Genomic DNA, 27,249 nt, shown 5'->3' with positions numbered 1-27,249 from the left:
TAATATTGTTGATGAACGACTCCTCGTTTTAGTTATTTCATTGACTTCAAAAACTTTAAACACTTTTCCTAGCCTCAGTTTATACCTGGCCGGGCTTATAATTTTTACACATGCAAGAGCAACATAAATGAAACTTTCAAGCTGCACACAAGCTAGGAAAGTGAAAAATGGATGCATATCCTATGTAACTTGTCGGCCCCGTGAGACCCTTGAATACATGAACCCAACAAAAGGCACCAAGATATTTTCTATTTAATAACCAGCACAACAAGAAATTTTTTATTTAATATCCAACACAAAAGTAATTCAGGCAATCACCTAACTTGTCGGCCTCTTCATTATCAACTATCGAAGGACCCACCATTGATAACTCTTAACATATTTTCTTGCTCTAATCGAACTTCTATTTCTTGATTGGATGAATTGGGCCACACCATTCTAAATAATTTAGGCCGCCGGGCGCTACCCACCTAGCCAGCTTTGTCCTTCTTCCACTTATTTTCTGCATCCTTCATTGTTCTGTGATGGTCGGCTTGGATTTTGTGCAGAGATACTAGTCTTCAGATCGAGACAAAATTCTATTTTTTTATTTATTATTTTGGAACAGCATTCTACTTCCTCCAAAAGTTGAAAAAAAAATCTGCTAAGAAAATCTCGAACTTGAAGTTCTTAGGCAAAAGCTCTATTTGAGATGCATCAAAAATGTGTTTTTCAAAAGCTTACCTATGAGGCAATTTTTTGAAAACTAATTTAACATACTTTTACTATCATAATAATTTAAGTTTGTATTTTTTATTTCTATAATTATGCAATTAAGGATCTCGAGTTTCAATCTTATGATATTCTCTATTACTTGGTAATCCCCTATAAAAAAAATAATTACAACCAAGGTTTCAATAATGCCATATCCCATTACAACTATTCCTCATTAAAAGACCATCATAATGGTTCTAAAAATCATAAAATAATTTGAGTTGTATTAATGAGAAACCAAATAATATTTTTCCATTGTAATAGAAAATAGGAATCAAAAATTAAACTTTTATGTTATGTCATCATACAATACAAAATACTAATTTTTTAAAGGGAACCAGTAACCTCTTGATACTCTACCACTGAGCCAAGGACCCATTTGCAATATTAATGTCTCAAAATTTTGTAATGCATCACCAAGCAGTAAACTTTTAAGGGCTAATTATAATCATCTAGGACAATTATGTGGCTACAAGACAACACCCCCCCCCCCCCCCCCCCTCTCCCCTTTTTTTTGCAGACCAATAGTGGATTGGATGCCTCATGAGTCTCATACATTTTGCCAAGTTGTTGTTTTCTTCAATAGATAATTCCTCTTGACTTTGCAGGGTTGATTTCAATTTACAACAAAGGACCTTTGATCTCGGATATCACATTTCTTCAACCTGACAGCTAGGGCAGGTATTGAGAGAGGTTTGCCAAGTAAGGGCCTATTTGGCGCTGTATTTATATTTAATTTATTTTTATTTTGAAAACAAAATCAGAGAAACCAAGGCAAAATAAACGTTTAAAAAATATTTTTATTATTCTAAAAAAATAATGGTAATTTTTTTTATTTTTACTCTTTTTTAAAATAATACTCATGTCTATTACCACCATCCCAACACCATAACCACCATCGCCTTTACCACTGCTACCACCATTATCTCCACCATCACCATTACAATGGATACTGTACTATTGTCTCCACTATCATCACTACTACTAGTACTACAACTACTGCAACTGTTGTTATATCACTACTGCCACAATTGCTACCACCACCACGTCATTCCACCATCACCACCATCATTGTTATCGTTGTCATCTCCACCATATCTGTATTGTCGTAGCTCTCACCACCGCAACTACCAACCTCAACACCTCCACCACATCGCTGATGCCACTAATCTTTACCATACCACCACCACTGTTATCACTGTAACCACTACATCATCAGTGGCCCTACTAGCACTGTCACCACAGCAACATCATAGCACCCTTTTAATTGCTGCCACTATCACCACTATCTCCTCCAGCTGTACCGTTGCCCTGACCCATATCATCATGCAATTTTAAAAGTAATTGACCAGACTACAAAATTTTATATTTTGAAATTTGAAAATAAAAAATATTTTTTTTGAAAATAAAAAAAATGAAAGTGATGCCAAATGTCATCTAAAATAATCATTCCATAAATATCATTTTCTAGAATTTTAGCCACCCATCTTACACTACCAAAACTAATGTGAAAAGCTTTGGTAACCATGGAGAGATCGAAGTCATCATAAGTAAAACCAAAATTGTTTGTAATATTCTTATTCCATTGCATATGAACTGATATCTGGCACGTAAACGTTACATGCAATGATGAAAAGGGACTGATAACTGATCGGCACTTGAAGAAAACACTTAAGCTTTTAGATTTTGATATTATAATAACTGATTCATTTGACGTAATTATGGACTAATGCAGTTTATTATAAGGGGAAAAAAAACTCTGGAAGTCTCCGCATTGTCTGAACACATCATGGGGTTCTTGAATGGGACCAACACCCCATTGTAATAGAAAATGCTTCCGGTAAAAAGCAAGGTGCATGTCGTCGTCTTATTCGCTATTTTAACCAGTTAGGTGGTTTCCGCTGCTCCCTTGGAAATCTATTGTCTTCCTCAAATCACATCGTTACTCGTTTTCAGAAAACGCAGTTGTATGACATAGTAAACGAACTGGTGATTTCTCGGTGAGATGCGATCAAAAGCACGGTTCGAGAAACATTTGCCATGGACGGCGTCGATTCCTCTCAGGCAGTCTCCAACAACTCCAAGTATATTGTTGAAAGAAGACCACAACTGATATTAAAAAATTCTAATAATAGGGAGTAAGAGAAACCATCATGATATATGTCTGGATGGTTTACTTGAAGCTATAATCTCTCCTTTTCCTTTCTCTGGACTGCTTCTTCCTAATTGACTCGCCACAGACGTCATCAGCGATACTTCGTCAAACTTTTACTGAGACAACAACAAACACATGGAGAAACATTAGAGAACCATGGCATGCAATTTATCTAATATGGTTTACTCTTCTTGCCTTTACGAAGTCGCATGACTAAATCAAGCCTTATCAAAGGCCTAGTCCCACGCTCCTTCTATATATATATATCAACTCCTCCCATAACACCTTGCTCCAAATCCCTTGGCCATTCTTCTGCTAGCTAGAAAGAGAGAATAGATGGCTGCCCATTTCCTCTTCCTTGCTCTCCTTGCTCTGGCTTCATCTCATGCCATTGCTTCTGATCCTAGTCAACTCCAGGACTTCTGTGTTGCTGATCTTAAATCAAATGGTACTCCTATTCACAACATCTACCTTATTATTAGTTATTAGTTGCTAAATATGTAATTAGCAAGCATGGTGTGTAATTTTCCTGAAGTTACCAGCTGTCCAACTAAACTTCAAGGATACTAATGATGAGTTTTTATCATATGTCGTTATACAAACTTACCTCTTCCTTGCAATTGTTCATGCAGTGCTTGTAAATGGGTTCGTCTGCAAGGACCCGAAGCTTGCCAAAGCCGAAGATTTCTTCTTCTATGGCCTCGACAAGCACCGCGACACAGGGAACAAACTAGGGTCTAATGTGACTCAAGTCAACGTGAACCAAATTCCTGGGCTCAACACGCTTGGCATCTCGCTGGCTCGCCTGGACTTTGCACCCTATGGAGTCAACCCTCCTCACATCCACCCAAGGGGAACCGAGATCCTTACGGTGCTGGAAGGCACACTCCATGTCGGCTTCGTCACTTCTAATAACCCTAACAACCAGCTCTTCACTAAGGTCCTCAACAAGGGCGATGTGTTCGTATTTCCTCAAGGCCTCATCCATTTCCAATTCAACTATGGGAAGACAAATGCTGTTGCTATTGCCGCTCTCAGCAGCCAAAACCCTGGCGTGATCACCATAGCCAATGCAGTCTTTGGAGCGAAGCCACCAATCTCGGATTATGTTCTTGCCAAGGCCTTTCAATTGGACAAGAAGACTGTGGACTGGCTCCAGGCCCAATTCTGGATGGACAACAACAACTAGAAAACTGCATACAAGCTTCTTGATGGAAAATTTGGACGCAATTATTTGTACTGTTCTATTTGAATAAGCAAACAATACCAATCAGTTTGCATAAGCAATAATATATATTGTTGATGAATGACTCCTCGTTTTAGTTATTTCATCAACTTCAAAAATTTTAAACACTTTTCCGAGCCTCAGTTTATACCGGGCCGTAACACATGCAAGAGCAAAAGAAATTAAATTTTCAAGCTGCACACGAGCTAGGCAAGCAAAAAATGGAATTAAATGATCCTGTAGAACTTATCCGCCTCTCGAGATGCCCGAATTAAATTAATCCAACAGAAAATACCAAGAAATTTTCTATTTAATAACCATCACAAGAAGAAATTTTCTATTTAATATCCAACATAAAAGTTTTCGGATTACACAAATCCACCAATAAATTATCAAGAAATTTTCTATTTCCGATGAGCCACACATGATATAACACTACAAGAAACTTGGACATTAGCGACGCTTTTTTTGGCTATTAGCGACGCTTAAAAGCGTCGGTAAAAACCATCCCGACGCTTTAGTAAAGCGTCGCCTATGCTACAGTGAAAAAAATATTTTCCGACGCTTTTAAAAGCGTCGCTAATTCCAATTTAGCGACGACTCTTTCCCGACGCTTTAAAGCGTCGCTCTTTCCTGACGCTTTAAAGCGTCGCGAATTTCCGCGAATTCCCATTTGCCAAAAAAATACCATTTGCGGTCTGCATCTTCTCCTCCTCCATTCAGAAATATAAGCAACCTTCCCGATCGGTACCTTCATTCTATCCGTGTAGAGTGGTTGGGTTTGGCTATATAAACAGTTTTTTTTTTCAAATCCGCCGATGTGAGACTATAATAAGGTGATTTTTTGGCTTCCGACGATGCTTTTAATTACATATTAACTTCAACGACCGACGCTTGGAATAAGCGTCGGCAAATAAGAGTCGGTAATATTCTTTTTTTGTGTAGTGATACAAAGGGCCGTAGCTCCATGAGTGGCACATATGTCCCGTAGGACTTAGCCTCATGAGACATGAAATGCCTAATACCTAAATTATACAAATTCATGTGAACCTACTAATCATGGTTATATGAATCATATCGTGAAAAAGCTTGGAACTTTATGCAAGTAATTAAGAGCGCATAACAATTACATTGATGCAAGAAGCTAGGACCACTGTGTCGCCATTGAACTAACTATAATAAGGTCATGAGATCTATTTGCAAGGTACTTTGGATTCACTGTTAACTCTTAATCCGTGCGCACATGAGCCCTCCTCAAGTTGTAAAGAACTACCTGCCCCAAACCCGTCATTTGGGCTTTGCACAGGTTACAGCCACGTATTACCCTAGGAAGCAACCCTGCAAAGGTATGCAGTGCCCGATAATCCAAACAAAAACACTCACTAATAGAATATAAGAATTTAAGTTAAGTAAAATATTTCATTAGCAACTAATAAGTAGAATAGTCGAAAATACAGGTTTCAGATATCTTTCGTTAAATACAAAAGCCTCATTATTACTATCTCAAAAATTCTTAATTTATCCTATAAATCTAGGCCTCCTGCAGCTTGGAATGGAAATAAAATAATAATATGAGCTAACCGCTTAGTAAGAATTTCGCGTGCACATGCAGAAATGCTAAGCAAATAATAAGATTCATGTGCCCACAATTGATAACAAAACAATTATATACATATATATTTCACATGTAACAAACCAGTATAAGCATTGAGCTTTATAATAATTCAAATGTGTACAATATATCATCAAAATATCAGTGCTCGATATGCAAATCATATATCATCATGATTATCATCATCATCATCATCTAGTTTAATACAGAGCTGATCTAGCTTTTCCAGTATTTGAACTAGCCACGGTTACACTATAGCAAGATATGATTGACAAACAAATGTACCATGTATCTTTCCATTGCGAGGACATTAATTGTATAGTACCATGCTCCAGCCTATGACTGGCAAACCACAGTATCATGATTCTTCCCGTGGCAAGTCGTTGCTCAATATCGTTACCAATTCAGATACCCAAATTTTAAATCTTTCAAATGTTCAATCTTTTATTTTTATAAATTATTTATTCATGGAATATTTGCCGTAATTTAGCATAATTTAATATCATCTAATCGAATGTTGAAATTAGATCAAGATATTAACTTGTGTTTAATTTTTGCATAACTATAAGATGAGAAAAAAGAGAAGCAACTCGACTAGACAACATGTGTGAAATGATGTGTTTGTGATATCAACTGTGGTTGAGATACAAAATTGTGGTTGCTGGCCATGGGCAAAAACATGGCGTATGTTTTGGCCTGCTGTAATACCCATGAAAAAAAAAAATGGTTTGATGGGCCGGCCCGAAGAAGCCGGGCCCATCTATAAAATACGATCGTGCCCTAGGCACGATCGTGGATGAAGAGAGGAGAATGGGAGAGGGGGGGGGGGGGGGCGGCGGCGTTGGAGGGGATCGTTGGAGAGGCCGATCGCCGGAGGAAACCGAGCGCCGGAGCCGAGAACCAGTCGGCCGTGGAGGAAGCCGGAAAGCCTCTCCTCCCTTCCCCACAAACCGGGAGAAAAACTTTGGACCCGTGCGGGGAAAATCCGAGTTTCCTCTCCGATTCCTCGCTGGAAAGATCACCGGAGCACCTCGTCGGGCTGAGGTAAGTGCAGCACCTTCCCTTGCACTCCATTTACTAGGTTTAGGGCCAGTGAGATCGCCGGAGAAGAGTCCGAAACAGGGATACCCTGTTTTGGCTTCTCTTTTTCGGATCTTGCCGCCGCCGCCGGCCGCCGGTTGGTCGGGATCCATGGTATTGGGGGTCGGTCGGGTCTATGTGAGGGTCGGAGAGAGTTTTCTAGGCTGTGTATGTGATGAGGGAGGGTGGATCCGAGGTCTTCTTCCTCGGGATCCCATCCTCTCCTCCTCTTCCCCTCGTCGGTTGGCCACCGGCGGCAGCGACGGCGGTTGGGTGCCGTCGGGTGGGGGTCGAGCCACTGTCAGTGGCCTTTCCGTGGAAGAAATGGAGGAAGGGGGAGGGGACAGTGTTGGTTGGAAAGAGGAAGAAGAAGAAGAAGAAGGAGGAGGAGGAGAGAAAATAAGAATATAATAATAATAATAATAAGAGGAGAAGGAAAAGAAGAAGAAGAGGAAGAGACTTCTTCTTCTCTCTTTCTCTTGGCCGGCCACCATCGCCGGTGACTGCAGTAGGGGTGGCCGGCGATGGTTCGACCAATGGTGGCCGAGGATTGGGCAGGTGGCGGCTGCTGCCCTTGGGCCAAGAAATGGGGAAGGGGAGATGTATTCCCAACCATGAAGAGAGAGGAATCATCCATTCTGTTGGTCTCTTTATCGGGACCGGCCATCATCGCCGGCGTGGCAGCGGCCACGGCTGGCGACGACGTAGGCCGGTGGTACAAGATGGGAGTCGGGCTATCCCGACTGCCCTAGATCTGGGAGGATTGAGATGTTTGGGGACCTGATGATGGACCCCATAACAGATGAGAATTATAGTTCAGAATATTTTAATATTAAATAATTTAGTTTGTGATTTATAATTGATGTTGTAGGGGAAGAGTCAGCGGTGCCAGGAGGTTTTGATCAGGGGACTCAGCACCCCAGCTCGTAGGTTGTAATCCAGATCTGTGTTTGAGTCTGTCTACAATTTCAGTAAGAATCCTTGTACGCCAATCCTACATGATATACATATTTTTGCACTATATATGTTTGATATGCTATGATCCAGACAAAGCAAAATAGTTTTATATTTAATTATATTTTGATCGTGTTGGCTTGTGGTTGGTAGTGTGATGGATGCTTGTATGTGTATAACTTATACCTGCATAATTGAATTTATGGATGTGGTGGTATGGACTAACCATGTTATAGCGATTGCCCTGTCACGGGCCGGAAACGTGACCATGGTTAGTCTAGGCCGGAAATAAAGTGGAAAAGGGAATGGATGTGTGTTTGTGAATTGATTAAATGAACAGGGACTTTGGGCTTATCTCGTTATTATTGATTGCCCCATCACAGGCTGGAAATGTGATATTATCGATTGCCCCGTCACAGGCTGGAAATGTGATACCATCGATTGCCCCATCACAGGCTGGAAATGTGATACTATCGATTGCCCCGTCACGGGCCAGAAACGTGACCGGGATGTAGCCCAAAGTCGGAAAGATAATTGATCCGGATCAAGTTAATATAGAATGGAAAGAAAAAGCATTGAAAACATTAATGAAGATTTATGAGCTATCGTATGCTATATCATTCTTGCGTAGTTGGACTTTCATTGATATTTGACGTACATACTTATATTGATTATTCGAGCCTTTTGATAGCCGGTTTATGATTTCATGAAATGTGCATCGATTTGTCGTGGCTTTCAAATTCATATTATTATTGTGTTGGTATGGATGTGTAGGAATTCTTACTGGGCTGTAAAGCTCACCCCCTTTTCTTCTTTTTCTTTACCAGAGTTGCAGGATGCATAGTTTTGGATGGGATGGGCGTAGAGTGCGAGCACCAGAGTCATTAGTTAGTTAGTTGTTTATCCTTCTTTGATGTCGATGAACATTTGAAGAGCTTGTAAATGAACTAATTTGTTTATTTTGGACATGTCGGACTGCTCTATTTGAATTACTAGATTAATTGTGGATTTATTAGAATTTTTGTTAATCATAGGCCTTGCATGATCTTTAGGGCACTGCTCTAGGGCTCATGCGGCCGGTCGCGTACCGGACCCGGGTGCTGGGTTCGGGGCGTGACAGAGTGGTATCAGAGCTTAAGGTTTAGGTATCCTAGGGTTTATGTTCAAGTGAGTATCAGTGGAGAACTATGATAGAAAAACTATCAGAGATTTGGTTTATAATCACTTGAGATTGTAATAAGAATGATATTATAATCTAAGGTTTAAGACCACTAGGAACTGTGGCCTTAGTGGCATTAAAGTTTGAGGTTTAAGATTATTGGAAAATGTGACCAGTTGGAATCTAAGCATATGTTTAAGATCACTAGGGATCGTGACAGAAATATATCATAGCTTAAGGTTATGATCACTTTGGACATGACAATTAAATTCAGTGCTTAAGCTGTAAGATCACTTGGCATTGTGATAAAATGTATGCATCGGTTTGGTTTTTGATGCATACGGAAGGAAAGTATAAATTGTCTTTGATCATGATAAGAGAGGTTTGACCTAAGATAAGTGTAGGTCAACAATGGCATATCGAGTATACCATGTTCAGATATTATTTAAATGATTTGAAAGTTCAAATTTGATTTGGGTTTTGATGTGATCATACTTTTGGTTTTGCTGCTAATTATTAGAGTGGGATTTGTACGTTGATTTAGTATTGGAGTAAGCTAAGGAGATTTCATAATATTGAAAGGAACGTTCTTCGAAGTTGAAAATGTATCTGGATTAAATCTGGTGTTGGCATGTTGGATATTGCAAATAGGTCTATTTTCTATGAATGTATTTGATTATTTTGAGGCCATAGAGTATGCATATTGATGGAAGAATTCTAATTATTTGAATTCTCATGTTTGGATTGGGCTATTGGATTTTACTTATAATTGTAGAAGACTAATTGATGCGTTAATGTAAAACTTAAGCCTAAGTTTAAGATTTGAGCAGGGATCTTTTGTCATTATTGATGAAGCCACTAATAAATGTCATATTGAGTAGAGACTTCGGTCATGAGATGCTTACATGAATTATCATATATAGCATTACTGATGGATGTTAAGAATCTTGGTGAAGGAAGATCAGGAGATCGATCGAGTTAAATTCTAATCATAGTGTATTGGCTCAATGACTTCTAACCCATTGAATTTGAAGTAAATTCTGTTGGAAGGAAAATCAATGTAGATCTTCTAATTAAATTGCTAAAGGAATACAAGAATTACCTCCCTTTAAATTAAACTTAGATATTTTGGATTCTAAGAAGATTGTGGAGATCACATAGTGACCTTAAACTTGACTAAAGGATCGGGGGTTAGTTATGGTATGTACACTCTATAAATTGAGGACAAAAAGATCTAAAGGTTTTGCTCTAGTTCTACTTGGAAATTTGAAACTTGGAGTTTCTTAGTCTCAATGCAAAGTAATACTTTAGTCAGAAATCATTTTGTGACTTTAAAGAATTGAATGAATTAAATCAGAGTGTGCAGCGGAAGTGTGGTGGTTTGACTTATTTTGAAACTAGTTAAGATCATTAATATTTGATCTAAAAGGCATTATGATGAAATACTTGAGTTAGTTTCAGGAGAATGTTGTTGATTCTATGGATCTCTTATTTGTTGGAATGATGTGGGAGAAAGAAAAGAAAAATGATTATAGAATATTAAGAGCATTTGATACTAAAGATTTCTCCTATTTCTGTTAAGACAATTATGATCTCTATGTAGAATCAAGGGAAATTAATTTCTTTGGGATATAATTATGGCATTTTAATCCAAGGTTGGGCGTTTGGAATTCTTTCGAAGGAGATCAAAAGAACTTACTACGTGTGGTAAAAAAAAAAGAAAGGATCAAGTTGTAAGATGCTGTGATTTTTGTATGTCAAAATCTTGTGAGTAGTTACTCCGAGAGGGAGACTATTTAAGATCTCAGGGATGATATGATGGATGCATATTTTTAAAGTTTGAGGCGTCAAGTAAGTTAATTTCGAGGACGAAATTTTTTTAAGGGGGAGAGTATGTAATACCCATGAAAAAAAAAAATGGTTTGATGGGCCGGCCCGAAGAAGCCGGGCCCATCTATAAAATACGATCGTGCCCTAGGCACGATCGTGGATGAAGAGAGGAGAATGGGAGGAGGGGGGGGGGGGGCGGCGGCGTTGGAGGGGATCGTTGGAGAGGCCGATCGCCGGAGGAAACCGAGCGCCGGAGCCGAGAACCAGTCGGCCGTGGAGGAAGCCGGAAAGCCTCTCCTCCCTTCCCCACAAACCGGGAGAAAAACTTTGGACCCGTGCGGGGAAAATCCGAGTTTCATCTTCGATTCCTCGCCGGAAAGATCACCGGAGCACCTCGTCGGGCTGAGGTAAGTGCAGCACCTTCCCTTGCACTCCATTTACTAGGTTTAGGGCCGGTGAGATCGCCGGAGAAGAGTCCGAAACAGGGATACCCTGTTTTGGCTTCTCTTTTTCGGATCTTGCCGCCGCCGCCGGCCGCCGGTTGGTCGGGATCCATGGTATTGGGGGTCGGTCGGATCTATGTGAGGGTCGGAGAGAGTTTTCTAGGCTGTGTATGTGATGAGGGAGGGTGGATCCGAGGTCTTCTTCCTCGAGATCCCATCCTCTCCTCCTCTTCCCCTCGTCGGTTGGCCACCGGCGGCAGCGACGGCGGTTGGGTGCCGTCGGGTGGGGGTCGAGCCACTGTCAGTGGCCTTTCCGTGGAAGAAATGGAGGAAGGGGGAGGGGACAGTGTTGGTTGGAAAGAGGAAGAAGAAGAAGAAGGAGGAGGAGGAGAGAAAATAAGAATATAATAATAATAATAATAAGAGGAGAAGGAAAAGAAGAAGAAGAGGAAGAGACTTCTTCTTCTCTCTTTCTCTTGGCCGGCCACCATCGCCGGTGACTGCAGTAGGGGTGGCCGGCGATGGTTCGACCAATGGTGGCCGAGGATTGGGCAGGTGGCGGCTGCTGCCCTTGGGCCAAGAAATGGGGAAGGGGAGATGTATTCCCAACCATGAAGAGAGAGGAATCATCCATTCTGTTGGTCTCTTTATCGGGACCGGCCATCATCGCCGGCGTGGCAGCGGCCACGGCTGGCGACGACGTAGGCCGGTGGTACAAGATGGGAGTCGGGCTATCCCGACTGCCCTAGATCTGGGAGGATTGAGATGTTTGGGGACCTGATGATGGACCCCATAACAGATGAGAATTATAGTTCAGAATATTTTAATATTAAATAATTTAGTTTGTAATTTATAATTGATGTTGTAGGAGAAGAGTCAGCGGTGCCAGGAGGTTTTGATCAGGGGACTCAGCACCCCAGCTCGTAGGTTGTAATCCAGATCTGTGTTTGAGTCTGTTTACAATTTCAGTAAGAATCCTTGTACGCCAATCCTATATGATATACATATTTTTGCACTATATATGTTTGATATGCTATGATCCAGACAAAGCAAAATAGTTTTATATTTAATTATATTTTGATCGTGTTGGCTTGTGGTTGGTAGTGTGATGGATGCTTGTATGTGTATAACTTATATCTGCATAATTGAATTTATGGATGTGGTGGTATGGACTAACCATGTTATAGCGATTGCCCTGTCACGGGCCGGAAACGTGACCATGGTTAGTCTAGGCCGGAAATAAAGTGGAAAAGGGAATGGATGTGTGTTTGTGAATTGATTAAATGAACAGGGACTTTGGGCTTATCTCGTTATTATTGATTGCCCCATCACAGGCTGGAAATGTGATATTATCGATTGCCCCGTCACAGGCTGGAAATGTGATACCATCGATTGCCCCGTCACAGGCTGGAAATGTGATACTATCGATTGCCCCGTCACAGGCTGGAAATGTGATACTATCGATTGCCCCGTCACAGGCTGGAAATGTGATACTATCGATTGCCCCGCCACAGGCTGGAAATGTGATACTATCGATTGCCCCATCACAGGCTGGAAATGTGATACTATCGATTGCCCCGTCACGGGCCGGAAACGTGACCGGGATGTAGCCCAAAGTCGGAAAGATAATTGATCCGGATCAAGTTAATATAGAATGGAAAGAAAAAGCATTGAAAACATTAATGAAGATTTATGAGCTATCGTATGCTATATCATTCTTGCGTAGTTGGACTTTCATTGATATTTGACGTACATACTTATATTGATTATTCGAGCCTTTTGATAGCCGGTTTATGATTTCATGAAATGTGCATCGATTTGTCGTGGCTTTCAAATTCATATTATTATTGTGTTGGTATGGATGTGTAGGGATTCTTACTGGGCTGTAAAGCTCACCCCCTTTTCTTCTTTTTCTTTACCAGAGTTGCAGGATGCATAGTTTTGGATGGGATGGGCGTAGAGTGCGAGCACCAGAGTCATTAGTTAGTTAGTTGTTTATCCTTCTTTGATGTCGATGAACATTTGAAGAGCTTGTAAATGAACTAATTTGTTTATTTTGGACATGTCGGACTGCTCTATTTGAATTACTAGATTAATTGTGGATTTATTAGAATTTTTGTTAATCATAGGCCTTGCATGATCTTTAGGGCACTGCTCTAGGGCTCATGCGGCCGGTCGCGTACCGGACCCGGGTGCTGGGTTCGGGGCGTGACACCTGCCACAGGCTGGAGCATGGGCGGGACTAGTCCAATACCATAACGATAATGTTGTCGAAATCTGAGCTTTGTTAACCGGATAATGGTAAGTAACCTCACTAACTTGCTGTTAAATAAAAATGTTAGTTGGATAATATGTGATATGTTTACACAGAATTATGGTGATATATGACATCTATGTCAGATACTCTCATTCATGGTGATGTGCAAGTAATTGAATTGCTATTTAATTAAACTTGAATTGTATGCTAGTATGGCTTATATGTGTGCTCCATAAATATAACCAGTAGATATGTCAAGCATTATTCATTTGTTAGTCCGTTGCTGTGCAAATTTTACTATTTCCAAGAATCTTTACATGTGCTAAACAGCATTCTCCATATTCATACTGGTGTGCATGCGTGGAAGATTCTTATTGGGTTGTAAAGCTCACATCATATCTTTCCTTTTTCTTTCAAAGTCACAAGATGCGTAATATCAATCGGGTCGGACGTGGAGTTGATCTATGGAGTCATTAGTTAGTTAGTTTAGTTTCTGATACCCAAGAATATTTGAAAATCTTGTAATTGAATAATTTGGTTATTTGATCGTAGTGGATTTAATTAGTTGAGTTAATTGGCTTTTAAATGTTGATTTAATTTTTTTAGAATTATTTGATAAATTGTTCATCTTAGGATTTGCATCATCGTTAGGGCACTGCTATAAGGTTCATATGGCTGTATCATATGGTCGACCCAGATGACGGGTTCGACATGTGACAGATGTCTCCACAATTTTTTCTACTGTCAATACTACAACTACCATTGCTGAGCTTAATTATCACTACCACCACCACGTCATTCCACCGTCACCACTGTTGTTGTCGTCGCCATCATCATTATGAGCTCGGTTGTTGTCGAAACCGCTTCCGCAACTGCAAACCTCAACACCTTCACCATCTTAAAGATGCCACCAATCTCTACTATACCATCACCACCATTATCGTTCTAACAACCACATTGTTAGCAGCACCACTAGCACTATCACCACAGCAACATCATAGCATTCTTTTAATTGCCGCCACTACCACCACTATCTTCTCTAGCACTACCATCATGTAGCGACTATCATGATGCAATTTTAAAAGTAATTGACTAGACCAAACATTTTTATATTTTTAAAATTTGAAAATAAAAAAGAAAATAATTTTTTTGAAAATAGCAAAAATAAAAGTGATGCTTATGAATGGCATCCAAAATAATCATTCCATAATAATCATTTTCTAAAATTTTAGACAAATGATTAACCATTTTACGCTACCAAAATCAATGTAAAAGGCTTTCATAACCATGGAGAGAAGTCACGCAACTAAAACCAAAATTTTTTGTAATATTATTCTCCTAATGCATATGAACTAATATCTGGCACATATATAAATGTTACATGCAATCATGAAAAGGGAGTGATAACTGGTCGGCGCTGGAAGAAAACGCCTAAGCTTTTAGATTTTGATATTATAATAACTGATTCATTTGATGTAATTAATGGACTAATGCAGTTTATTATAAGGGGAAAAAAAACTATACGGGCCGGGATTTGGAAGTCTTGGCATAGTCTGAACACATCATGGGGTTTTTGCAAAGTGTCGTCGTCGTATTCGCTATTTCGATCAACTAGTTAGGTGGCTTCCGCTGCTCCCGTAGAAAATCTATTGTCTTCCTCAATCAGATCGTTACTCGTTTTGAGAAAACGCAGTTGTTTGACATAGTAAACGAACTGGTGATTTCTCGGTGAGATGCGATCAAAAGCACGGTTGGAGAAACGTTTGCCATGGACGGCGTCGATTCCTCTCAGGCAGTCTCCAACAACTCCAAGTATATTGTTGAAAGAAACCGCAACTGATATTAAAAAATTATAATAATAGGGAGTAAGAGAAGCCATGATCTATGTCTGGATGGTTTACTTGAAGCTATAATCTCTCCTTTTCCTTTCTCTGGACTGCTTCTTCCTAATTGTCTCACCGCATACGTCATCAGCGATACATCGTCAAACCTTTACTGGGACAACAACAAACACATGGACAAACATTAGAGAACCATGGCATGCAATTTATCGAACATGGTTTACTAGATCTTCTTCCTTTTACGAAGTCGCATGACTAAATCAAGCCTCATCAAAGGCCTAGTCCCACGCTCCTTCTATATATATATATCAACTCCTCCCATAACACCTTGCTCCAAATCCCTTGGCTATTCTTCTGCTAGCTAGAAATTAAGAGAGAATCGATGGCTGCCCATTTCCTCTTCCTTGCTCTCCTTGCTCTGGCTTCATCTCATGCCATTGCTTCTGATCCTAGTCAACTCCAGGACTTCTGTGTTGCTGATCTTAAATCAAATGGTACTCCTCTTTACAACATCTACCTTATTAGTTATTAATTACTAAGTATGCAATTAGCATGCATGGTGCGTAATTTTCCTTAATTTACCTGTCAACGCAACTTCAAAGATGCTAATGATGAGTTTCTATGATATGTCGTTGTATATACTTACCTCTTCCTTGCAATTGTTCATGCAGTGCTTGTAAATGGGTTCGTTTGCAAGGACCCAAAGCTTGCCAAAGCCGAAGATTTCTTCTTCTATGGCCTAGACAAGCCCCGCGACACAGGGAACAAACTTGGGTCTAACGTGACTCAAGTCAACGTGAACCAGATTCCTGGGCTCAACACGCTTGGCATCTCGCTGGCTCGCTTGGACTTTGCACCCTATGGAGTCAACCCTCCTCACATCCACCCAAGGGGTACGGAGATCCTTACGGTGTTGGAAGGCACGCTCCATGTCGGCTTCGTCACATCTAATAGCCCCAACAACCAGCTCTTCACTAAGGTCCTTAACAAGGGCGATGTGTTCGTATTTCCTCAAGGCCTCATCCATTTCCAATTCAACTATGGGAAGACAAATGCTGTTGCCATTACCGCTCTCAGCAGCCAGAACCCTGGCGTGATCACTATAGCCAATGCAGTCTTTGGAGCGAAGCCACCAATCTCTGATTTTGTTCTTGCCAAGGCCTTTCAATTGGACAAGAAGACCGTGGACTGGCTCCAGGCCCAATTCTGGATGGACAACAACAACTAGAAAACTGCATACAAGCTAAGCTTCCTGATGGAAAATTTGGACGCAATTATTTGTACTGTTCTATTTGAATAAGCAAACAATACCCATCGATTTGCATAAGCAATAATATATATTGTTGATGAACGACTCCTCGTTTTAGTTATTTTATTGACTTGAAAAACTTTTAACACTTTTCCTAGCCTTAGTTTATACCTAGCCGTAACACGTGCAAAAGCAAGAGAAATTCAATTTTCAAGCTGCACACGAGCTAGGCAAGCAAAAAATGGAATTAAATGATCCTGTAGAACTTGTCTGCCTCACGAGATGCTCCAATTAAATGAATCCAACAAAAAACACCAAGATATTTTCTATGTAATAACCATCACAACAAAAAATTTTCTACTCCCTTAGAAAATAGTAAATTTTGCAAAAGATTGGGCAATTTCATTTTCTATCATCTTCTTTACTCTAACAATTTGCTCGGGTTGCAAATTGGTTGAAACAACTTATGACCCAACACGATCCCAACCTGATCTATTTTTGGAAACTTGTGGATTAAATCGGGTTAAAAATTGAAATTGATCAGGAATGGCTAAAGTATAGATCTTATATATCCTATATCTTGCTCTTTTCTTTCTCTCTCACACACAATGGGATGCCTTTAAATTTATTTTTCAATGATACTTTGCACTTGCACGAGTTGTGGACCACAACCATGCCCGCATAACTAATATAAATAATAGTTTTCCTAATTTAAAAATTTTAAGCTTTCTAAAAATATTAAAATATAATAAAAAATAGATTCAAAAGTTTGTATTGTAGGATATTTAGTTGGATGTAGCTCAAATATAATGCTAATCAGTAAATTATAATATGTGGAATAGATCGGCAAAGATCATTTTGTAATTGAAACAAAAGAGAAAAATTGAAATATGGAGCTGAATATAGGGAGCAAGAACTTTATGATTAAAATATAAAATAACATAAAAGGAATTAGTTAGGAATCTAAAATTAAATATTACAGTGCAAAAGGAGCTGCAGTTAGTTTTCTTTCACTAAAAGACTCTCGTATCCATAGTCTTTGAATCTCTTGCATATATATATAGAAATCAGAAGACTCGAAGCCTCTCCTAATTTTCAACTTATCCATCAAATGTAGAGCCAGTGATCAGGATGGTATAGGCATTATCTCCTATTTGAGTTATGAGAAAATAAAATAATGAAATAGCATAAGCACCGTATTGGAGGTTTTATCTTAAAACTCATGTTAAAATCTTGTAAAAAAATAAAAATAGATATCATATAAATGTGGGTCACATCCAATAGGATCTATTTGGATCAAACCCAACGATTCCCAATAACTAGGGATCTTGAGTCGGTGTTATGCGACTGTAGAAGGTGAGAAATCGTCTAGGCAAGAAGGTGTTAAGTAGACCATTTTGCCCCCCAGTTTATAGATTGATGAGTAGATTGGTGTACGCAAATTTGAGTTTGTCATCGATAGAGGTAAAAATCTCTCAACACAATTATCTACATAATTATGGATGTTTTGTATATAAATGTAGCTTGTATAATTGTGGATATTTTATACAAATTACTATGTTTATAATCTATTGATATGATATTGCATGGATTATGATGTTACTTAATCTAGCTCTGTATGAAACTTATTGATTGGTGATTAATTATAGAAATCATGTAGATTATAAATAAATCAAGACTTCGATATAATTATTTGAAAAGTTGTTCATCCTAGGCCTTGCATCATCTTTAGGGCACCAATTTAGGGCTCATAGGGTTGTGCCATGTGGTCGACGCAAATGCCAACCTCAACACCTACACCATCTTGGAGATGATACCAATCTTTACCAGTCCATCATCACCATTAGTATTCTAACGACCACATTGTTAGTGGTCCCACCAGCATTGCCACCATAGTAACATCATAGCATCCTTTTAATTGCCGCCATCAACCACCACTATCTTCTCTCGCACTACTATCGCATAGCCACTATCATCATGCAATTTTAAAAGTAATTGACTAGATCCAAACCAAAACTAATATAAAAGGCTTTCGTAACTAAAACCAAAACTTTTTGTAATACTATTCTCCCATTGCATATGAACTGATATATGGCACGTAAATGTTACATGCAATCATGAAAAGGGAGTGATAACTGGTCGGCGCTCGAAGAAAACACTTAAGCTTTTATATTTTGATATTATAAAAACTGTTTCATTTGATGAAATTAATGGAATAATGCAGTTTATTATAAGGGGGAAAAAACTATACGGGGATCTGGAAGTCTTGGCATTGTCTGAAAACATCATGGGGTTCTTGAATGGGACCAACACCCCATTGTAATAGAATATGCTTCCGGTAGAAAGCAAGGTGTCGTCATCGTATTCGCTATTTTAACCAGTTAGGTGGCTTCAACTGCTCGCTGACTGATATCAGAAATTATATATAATAATGCAGATTAAGAAAAACCACTATTTATGTTTGGATGGTTAACTTGACACTATAATATCCCTCCATTTCCTCTCTCCGGACGGCTTCGTCCTTATTTTCTGTCCACGTTATCAGGGCGGAGACTTCCTCAAACTTTTACTTGATCAATAGCAAACACATGGAGAAACATTGGAAAACCATGGCATGCGACTTACCTAACATGGTTTACTCCTCTTTTTTTTAGTGAAGTCCGATGACTAAATCGAGCCTTATCAACCCAATCTCCCCCTATATATGTCAACTCCTCCCACAACACTTTGCTCCATATCCCTTGTCCATCCTTCTGCTAGCTAGAGAGAGAGAATACATGGGTTCCCATTTCCTCTTCCTTGCTCTTCTTGCTCTGGCTTCATCTCATGCCATTGCTTCTGATCCTAGTCAACTCCAAGACTTCTGTGTCGCTGATCGTGAATCAGATGGTACTCCTCCTGATCAACATTTAATTTCATGAGTTGTGACATTTGTAATCATGCATGCATGCATAAGCTACGGTTCATCGAGAACTAACCAACCTGCACTGACGAGCTTCCATATATCTTGTCCAAGTACTTAATCGTTTTTATAATTGTTGCAGTGTTTGTGAATGGGTTCGTCTGCAAGGACCCGAAGATGGCCAAAGCCGAAGATTTCTTCTTCTGGGGACTTGACAAGCCCCGTGACACGGGAAACAAGCTTGGGTCTAATGTGACCCAAGTAAATGTGAACCAAATTCCTGGACTCAACACCCTTGGCATCTCGCTAGCTCGCCTAGACTTTGCACCCTACGGTGTCAACCCTCCTCACACCCATCCAAGAGGAACTGAGATCCTCACAGTGCTAGAAGGCACGCTCTACGTCGGCTTCGTTACTTCCAACCCCAACCAGCTCTTCACCAAGGTCCTTCACGAGGGTGATGTGTTCGTATTTCCTCAAGGTCTCATCCACTTCCAATTCAACAACGGCAAGAACGGTGCCGTTGCCATTGCTGGTCTGAGCAGCCAGAACCCTGGTGTGATCACCATAGCCAATGCGGTCTTTGGAGCGAAGCCACCCATCTCTGATGACGTTCTTGCCAAGGCCTTTCAACTGGACAAAAAGACTGTGGATTGGCTCCAGGCTCAATTCTGGATGGACAACAACAACTAGAATACTGCTCACGAACTACTTGTTATGTCCTCTGGACTAGTTTCTTTGAATAAGCAAACATGATCTCCCTGTTTTCATGTACTTGTTTGACTTTGGATATGTTTGCCATATTATACTAATAAAGAGAATTACTTTTAGCATTATTTCTTTTTTTGCTTTCCCGTGTAGTGATCAGGATGGACTGCCATTGAATCCCTTGAGTTTGTTACGAAAGTGCTGGGACTGTTCATTTTAGTTGTCTTATTAACTTCGAAATCTTCACCATGCACTTCTTCAAACCTCAAAAAATACCAAAAAAGCAAGCACTCTGTTCTATTGGAATCATGATCACTCGTCACAGTCAGAGACTCAGAGCATGAGGACGAAATATTATAGATGGATCTTTTCGGATTTCTTTGTGTGACAGATACAGGATAAATCTATTCTGTAAGTGCTATCATATAAAGATGTAAAAGCTGCTTGTCCTTTCATTTTCAGTTGTTCTGTAGCATAGATGTTCTGAAATTTCTCTTGAACAACTCATAGTTTTGACTCTGCTTAACTTCTAGTTTTTTTGTTTCACTTAAAATTTAAATCTTTGATCATTTGGGCTTTGAGTTAATTATCTACTATCTGTGAATGCAGTGCAATTGGTTTTAGTTAATTACATGTTCTGTGTACTCGTTTTGAGTCTCCAGTTATTATTTAGAAGCAGGTGTATCTCTGCCTCTCCCAGATGTTGCTGAAACTTTTAATATACATGGCCGAAAAGCATGTACGGTGCTATCAAACTGCGCAAATCGGCATAAATAAGCCTCCATGTAGGTTATCTTATATGGCTTATCAATTTCTTCTCAATGGAAGCTCAATCAAACAGCTCAAGGAATCATGCTTTTCCTTCATGACACCCAAGGTAATTATTTTTTTCTAGAGAGTGCGCTAAAAACTTCGTTGCAAGTCTCCTTCTAATTAAAAAACGCATTTTTTTTTTCTAGTTTCTTTTCTGAAGAAATATCAAGGTAATGCGTTGTTTCTTGGATGCAACCCACACAGAAAGAAGCCTCCATACCTAAGAAATTACATACTATAGATCTACAGTATCAACTAACATGAGGCACCAATACATTGATGATACATAGTGGAGTAGAGTGGCTTGTTTAGATCGTATTCCAAAGTGTATTAAAACATAGCTGCCTCAAAGGATCTTAATGACTTCTAAAACGTAAAAAGCTGTTTGTAGTTATAATATTGTTATAAATTGAAATACTATTGATTATATGGAATGCCAAAATTTAAATAAGTTGATAAATTATAATAACTTTGGCTGGACTCGGTCATGATGAAAACAGAGCCTGACCATATTCATTGAGCTGGCCCAGCTATTGTAAGCGTCAAAGGCGGCAACCATTTGTTTATATAGTTTATGAAAGAAAACAAAGCAAACTTTAGCCAACCTTACTCTGGTGTGGAAGCACGAGTTCTTCAATTCAAAGGTCCAACCTTCTCCTAAACCATGTCCCTCATCCCTCCTCTATCCATATAGGTATATCTACCCCGTGGCCATCTGCCACACTCCAACCCAATTTTACGAGCCAGGCGCGTGACAGATGGCCGCCCATCCAAAACATTTTATCACTATTATTTCTAGAAAAATAAAATTAAGAAACTCTCATTCTCACCATTTTTGAAAAATAATAAACTCATCTGTTACCACCATTAAGGATGCCACTGTTTTATTTTCTCTACCACCGTCGCCGCCACCGGTGTTATTGTTTCCTTCGTTACCATTATTGTTCCCGCCGCCGCCGTCTCCACCATCATTGGATCATAGCCACCACCACCACCACCATCATCGTTGTCTCTACCACCTTGATTGTTGCTGCAACCACCACTTTTTTCTACTGTTATCGTCGCTATCATCTCCATTATCTCTATTGTTGTCATTGTTACCACCACCATAACCGCCAACGCTATCATCTCCATTATCTCTATTGTTGTCATTGTTACCACCACCATAACCGCCAATCTCAACCCCTTCACCATATTACTACCGCCACCATAGTCTCTTCTATACCACCACCACTACCCTCATCTTTCCAACCACCGCATCGTCGTGGCCCCACCACCATTATTGCTACCACAATATCGCCAGCACCTGCTCAATGGCCGCCGCTGCCACTAGTATGGCCTCCACCATCTCATCCAACATTACTATGGGCTTGCCTACCATCATCATGTATTTTTAAAAATAATTCACTAATCCAAACATATTTAGATTTTTAAAAGTTTTAAAATAAAATTAGCTATTTTTTATTTTTTGAAATATCAAAATAAAAGTAATGTCAATGGTATCTAAAATAATTATTTTATAAATAGCTATTTTCTAAAATTTTAGCCAAATGATTACCATTGTACACCATCCAAACTGACGTAGAAGACTAGTTCTTCGTAAGTATAGAGAAAAGTCACGTTACCAAACCAAAATTTTTATAATATTATTCTTCAATTGCATATGTTGATATGAACTAATATCTGGCGTGGGCACGTTACATGCACATGTATGTATGTATGCAGGGCCGGCCCGAGCCTTAGGCGACCGGGCGGTCGCCTAAGGCCTCGGGCTAATGGAAGGCCTCCGGTGATTAGGAGGCGAAGGAAGCAGAGAGAGAGAGAGAGAGGGAAGTTCCTTGCGTCTGACCGTGACCAAAAGGAAACAAAGGCCCCATATAAAACGCGAACAGGAGCTGGCTACGTGTCTTCCCCCTTGATGGAAGGGAGGTGGAGAGTTTCCTGGCCTGCAGAGGGGCAATTTGGAAAGTTGGGGACAATAGTTTTGTTTTGGGTGGAGAGAGAGAGAAAGAGAGAGGAGGAATTTGGTTGGCTTGATACACGCCTGAAGCCACTCTTATCTTTCATCCCTTCTCTTTTTTGGTTTTGGTGTCACGCCCCGAGCCCGAGGCGCGGCAGACGCCGCACGCCCACACGGCGGGCCGCACAGGCGTGCAAGGCAGCAGATCATATCAAAGCAGATACAGCTATTCAAAGATGACATAATTATTTAAATTGTTCAAAAGCGAACTTACAAAATTTCAAAATAACATATGCCAACATAATTCAAATGTCCAAACTAAACTAACTAAAATGCCAATAACTGAAGAATCATCCGAAAATCTAACGCACTCCCCAATCCCGTGCGATCAAGCCTCTGGATCTGAAAAATAGAGAAAATAAAATAATGAGCTACACTAGCCCAGTAAGCAACAAAATACCCCAAAGTGGGGTCAGAGCATATCAGATCAAATACAGGATAATAAAATAAATCATAAATAACATTGTTTTACTATTTTCAAAACTTATTATCATTTTTTCAAAAACTCTGATACCAGAATCTCAACATAATAGGCTACGGCCACGTAACCCAGTGGCATGGGTTGCACAAGGTGCCAAACACCACTATTATTATGCACCGGTGGTACGGTGTCCAAATACCACTATTATTAAGCACCGGCGGTACGGTGTCCAAATACCACTATTCTAATCACCGGTGGTACGGTGTCCAAATACCACTATTCTAATCACCGGTGGTACGGTGTCGAAACCGGTTCCTCACAGATACAAGTCGACAGGGCCAACGTATAATCCCCATTGGCAGGGCCAGAACAGAACAAAACAGATCATAGCCATGCTGAGAATGCATATATATAAATATAAAAATATATTTCATGGATTTCAGAGCATATAATATGATTTTCAAATAAAATTTAACATTTCTGACCCATTTTACTGAATGCAAAACATATATCAAAACAAAATCAGTTTATTAAATAATTCAGAAATCACATTTGAAGTATTAAGTTACTTACATCTTCTTGCTTGATTCCTACTTCAGGTAGACGGATTAGGATCACCGGCGGTGGCAGAGGCAGTGGGATCTCGGTCGAGGCTGCTCAATCCGGCGATCAAGCAGTGGCGACGGCGACGGCGACGCTTTCCGAAAGGGAAGTGGATCTCAAAACAGGGGAGGGCACGGGTGGTGATGGTGGTGGATCCGGCGGCCCGCAAGCCACTTGGGAGGCAAGAGCAGAGGAAGAAGAGGGAGGAGAAGGAGGAGAGGAGGGGGGTTCGGTGGTGCCCTAGGGAAGAAAGGGTGGGGTTTTTATCATCCCCACCATAACGGCCCTCCGCCGCGAAAATCGCGGCGGTCGGGCGAGATCCGCGGCCGTGAATTGGCCGCGGATTGGCTAGGGGGCGCCGCGGAATACCCGCGGCGTCCTTGCCCCTTTTGGTCCCCCGGAGGAGCCGGAGAGGATGGCAATCCTCTCCGGTTCCTCCCATATCAGGATCGGGGCTGAAGTCGGCTGGGGCTGCCGACTTCAGCCCCGTATCTCACATTCTCTCCCCCTTAAGAAAATTTCGTCCTCGAAATTTAGCATACCTTAGCTTGCAAAAAGGCCCCGGATATTTTTCTTTCATCTCGTTCTCCAGTTCCCACGTAGCCTCACGTTTTGAGTGATTGCTCCACTGAATCTTAACATAAAGAATTGTGTGCCTCCTCAACATTTGTTCCTTACTATCAACCACACGTACAAGCTGCTTAATTTGCATAGCAGAGAACTCAAGGGAAAGTATAAGTACAACTACCTATGAAGCTAAATTCAGTGTCTCCAGGGATCTAAAATTTTACCCGCTTTTCATGATAGTTAATGGTAGTAAAGCGTGACGCTAACCAGTCCATACCGAGAATTATGTCAAAGTCATACATATCTATAACTATCAAATCAACAGGCAAGTCTCTACCTACTATCTGAACTGGACAAGTCTTGCAGACCTGATTACCAATCCTCCCACTTCCGGTAGGGGTGTTAACATGCAAATCATACTCTAACGGCACACAAGGTAGGTCATATTTTCGCACAAATATCGATGACACAAGGAATGCGTAGCAACAGAATCAAACAGTATATAAGCATAAACATAAGCAACCGGTAGTGTACCTGACACCACAGTATTGGATGCCTGAGCATCCTGCTGAGTCAGTGCGTAAATACGACCCTGTGTGCGCGGTCTCCCCCCTGTCCGCTGCTCAGAAGAAGAAGGCTGAGCCGACTGAACCGGAGCAGGATAAGCTTGTACTTGTTGGGTCCCTGTAGCTTGGGGTCTCTGATCTGATTGTGATACTTGTTGATTATAAGGGCACTCCTTTATCCTATGACCCTGTTGTCCACATTTGAAACAAGCGCCGGACAATCGTCTACAGAGTTCTGTCTTATGGGCGCCTCCACATGCTTCACATTTAGGCTTCTCTTGTTGGATAGTCTCGCCATAAGATCCCTGCTTTTCTGATTGCCCAGACCTATTACGAGATTTTGCTGTCCTGCTAGAATTCTGTCCACTATGAGTATCATCATCTCTGCTCCTCTTCTTTTGTATTCTATCTTTTGAATCTTGTGTTTCTTTCCAGACAATTTCCATATTCTTGGCCCTATCTACCAAGTCATCATAGTTTGTTGAGTGCACTGCGGCCAAACCCCGACGTAAGTGAGGCTTCAATCCTTCTTCAAATCTCCTTATCCGGGACTCTACATCTATGACGAGGGTGGGAGCAAACCGAGCTAACCTGTCAAACTCTGCCTCATACTCATCCACGGTCATAGTTCCTTGAGACAGATTTAGAAATTCTCTCTCTAGCTCCCTAAGGCGACTTGAAGGGAAATACTTGGAGTAGAAGGCTGTGCGGAATCTCTGCCAGGTAAGTGCCTCCTGCTCGGGTGCCAATGTGCGCTCCACAGACATCCACCAATGATGAGCTCGGTCCTGAAGCATATAGGTGGCAAATCTGACCTTCTCTTCATCGGTGCACTCCATTGCCCTGAAGGCTTTCTCCATTTCATCTATCCAAGCTTCGGCCTCTTGAGGACTAGTGGTGCCCTTAAAAGCCGAAGGAGCCATTCTTTTGAATTCTGCTATACTCCTTCTTTGCTCAGGAGGAGCAACATCCTGTTGGACTGGTTGCTGAGGTTGTTGCCTCTGTTGGCGTACTAACCCGACGACCTCCTCGATCAGTTCGAGTACCCGAGTTTGATTTCCGGCGGCGGCTTCTGGAGTTGATTGACCCTGGGGCCCTGAGTTATGCGATGCCTCGCCCGCTTGGTTAGTGGGGGCTCTTCCCCGAGAGCCCCTAACCATCCGATTTAAGCTACGGACACGGCGAGGCGGCATTCTGATTCAGTAAAAATGTAAATGTTATAAAATCATCTAAACAAAATAATACATAATAGTTAACAAAACAAATGAACATTATCCTCTTATCTAGTTCCTACCCATCTCTCAACCTTTCTGACGAATTCTAAAGATCCTAAAACTTAAGCTCCATCTGACTATTTCAAAAACAATCCCTAAGAATCTGAAACCTGAGCTCTGATACCACCTAATCTGTCACGCCCCGAGCCCGAGGCGCGGCAGACGCCGCACGCCCACACGGCGGGCCGCACAGGCGTGCAAGGCAGCAGATCATATCAAAGCAGATACAGCTATTCAAAGATGACATAATTATTTAAATTGTTCAAAAGCGAACTTACAAAATTTCAAAATAACATATGCCAACATAATTCAAATGTCCAAACTAAACTAACTAAAATGCCAATAACTGAAGAATCATCCGAAAATCTAACGCACTCCCCAATCCCGTGCGATCAAGCCTCTGGATCTGAAAAATAGAGAAAATAAAATAATGAGCTACACTAGCCCAGTAAGCAACAAAATACCCCAAAGTGGGGTCAGAGCATATCAGATCAAATACAGGATAATAAAATAAATCATAAATAACATTGTTTTACTATTTTCAAAACTTATTATCATTTTTCCAAAAACTCTGATACCAGAATCTCAACATAATAGGCTACGGCCACGTAACCCAGTGGCATGGGTTGCACAAGGTGCCAAACACCACTATTATTATGCACCGGTGGTACGGTGTCCAAATACCACTATTATTAAGCACCGGCGGTACGGTGTCCAAATACCACTATTCTAATCACCGGTGGTACGGTGTCCAAATACCACTATTCTAATCACCGGTGGTACGGTGTCGAAACCGGTTCCTCACAGATACAAGTCG

General features: G+C 40.6%; 4 protein-coding genes and 1 long non-coding RNA gene across 6 annotated transcripts; 4 read left to right on the top strand and 1 right to left on the bottom strand.

Annotated features, from left to right (window-relative positions):
* Positions 1–3,217: 3,217 nt before the first annotated feature.
* On the top strand, positions 3,218–4,189 carry LOC108510686 (putative germin-like protein 2-1). The gene is made up of 2 exons (XM_039130622.1): positions 3,218–3,356; positions 3,541–4,189. Exons 1-2 carry the CDS (start codon positions 3,245–3,247, stop codon positions 4,095–4,097), a joined length of 669 nt encoding a protein of 222 aa, XP_038986550.1. The 5' UTR covers positions 3,218–3,244; the 3' UTR covers positions 4,098–4,189.
* Positions 4,190–6,562: 2,373 nt separating this feature from the next.
* LOC120112035 lies at positions 6,563–8,666 on the top strand. The gene is made up of 3 exons (XR_005513549.1): positions 6,563–6,789; positions 7,697–7,796; positions 8,607–8,666. It is a non-coding gene; the product is annotated as an uncharacterized LOC120112035 (long non-coding RNA).
* Positions 8,667–15,661: 6,995 nt separating this feature from the next.
* LOC120112034 (putative germin-like protein 2-1) lies at positions 15,662–16,644 on the top strand. The gene is made up of 2 exons (XM_039130621.1): positions 15,662–15,803; positions 15,981–16,644. The coding sequence occupies exons 1-2, from the start codon at positions 15,692–15,694 to the stop codon at positions 16,535–16,537; spliced, it is 669 nt and encodes a 222-aa protein (XP_038986549.1). The 5' UTR covers positions 15,662–15,691; the 3' UTR covers positions 16,538–16,644.
* A 2,614-nt stretch (positions 16,645–19,258) lies between these two features.
* On the top strand, positions 19,259–20,389 carry LOC120112033 (putative germin-like protein 2-1). The gene is made up of 2 exons (XM_039130620.1): positions 19,259–19,447; positions 19,603–20,389. The coding sequence occupies exons 1-2, from the start codon at positions 19,336–19,338 to the stop codon at positions 20,151–20,153; spliced, it is 663 nt and encodes a 220-aa protein (XP_038986548.1). The 5' UTR covers positions 19,259–19,335; the 3' UTR covers positions 20,154–20,389.
* A 2,916-nt stretch (positions 20,390–23,305) lies between these two features.
* Positions 23,306–26,603, bottom strand: LOC120111839. Of its 2 annotated transcripts, none has more exons than XR_005513224.1 (2): positions 23,996–24,141; positions 23,306–23,343 (listed from the first exon to the last, which is right to left on the bottom strand). XR_005513224.1 is itself a non-coding variant. In XM_039129759.1 (2 exons), the coding sequence occupies exons 1-2, from the start codon at positions 26,349–26,351 to the stop codon at positions 23,330–23,332; spliced, it is 1,239 nt and encodes a 412-aa protein (XP_038985687.1). In that variant the 5' UTR covers positions 26,352–26,603; the 3' UTR covers positions 23,309–23,329. The 2 variants fall into 2 exon arrangements, 1 of the variants encoding a protein (XP_038985687.1); XM_039129759.1 differs by lacking the exon at positions 23,996–24,141 and adding an exon at positions 25,127–26,603 and having other exon boundaries at positions 23,309–23,343.
* Positions 26,604–27,249: the final 646 nt, after the last annotated feature.

This window comes from Phoenix dactylifera, chromosome 9 (genome assembly GCF_009389715.1).
Source record: "Phoenix dactylifera cultivar Barhee BC4 chromosome 9, palm_55x_up_171113_PBpolish2nd_filt_p, whole genome shotgun sequence".
Taxonomy (NCBI): domain Eukaryota; kingdom Viridiplantae; phylum Streptophyta; class Magnoliopsida; order Arecales; family Arecaceae; genus Phoenix; species Phoenix dactylifera.
The sequence above is the reverse complement of the archived record's forward strand: the minus strand, read 5'-3'. Positions and strand labels throughout refer to the sequence as shown.

Bases quoted from the DNA above. Each gene is read 5' to 3' on its own strand.
- LOC108510686 (XM_039130622.1), top strand. From the start codon at position 3,245: ATGGCTGCCCATTTCCTCTTCCTTGCTCTCCTTGCTCTGGCTTCATCT. The intron at 3,357-3,540 runs GTACTCCTATTC...TTGTTCATGCAG, and splicing joins TGCTGATCTTAAATCAAATG to TGCTTGTAAATGGGTTCGTC.
- LOC120112034 (XM_039130621.1), top strand. From the start codon at position 15,692: ATGGCTGCCCATTTCCTCTTCCTTGCTCTCCTTGCTCTGGCTTCATCT. The intron at 15,804-15,980 runs GTACTCCTCTTT...TTGTTCATGCAG, and splicing joins TGCTGATCTTAAATCAAATG to TGCTTGTAAATGGGTTCGTT.
- LOC120112033 (XM_039130620.1), top strand. From the start codon at position 19,336: ATGGGTTCCCATTTCCTCTTCCTTGCTCTTCTTGCTCTGGCTTCATCT. The intron at 19,448-19,602 runs GTACTCCTCCTG...TAATTGTTGCAG, and splicing joins CGCTGATCGTGAATCAGATG to TGTTTGTGAATGGGTTCGTC.
- LOC120111839 (XM_039129759.1), bottom strand. From the start codon at position 26,351: ATGCCGCCTCGCCGTGTCCGTAGCTTAAATCGGATGGTTAGGGGCTCT.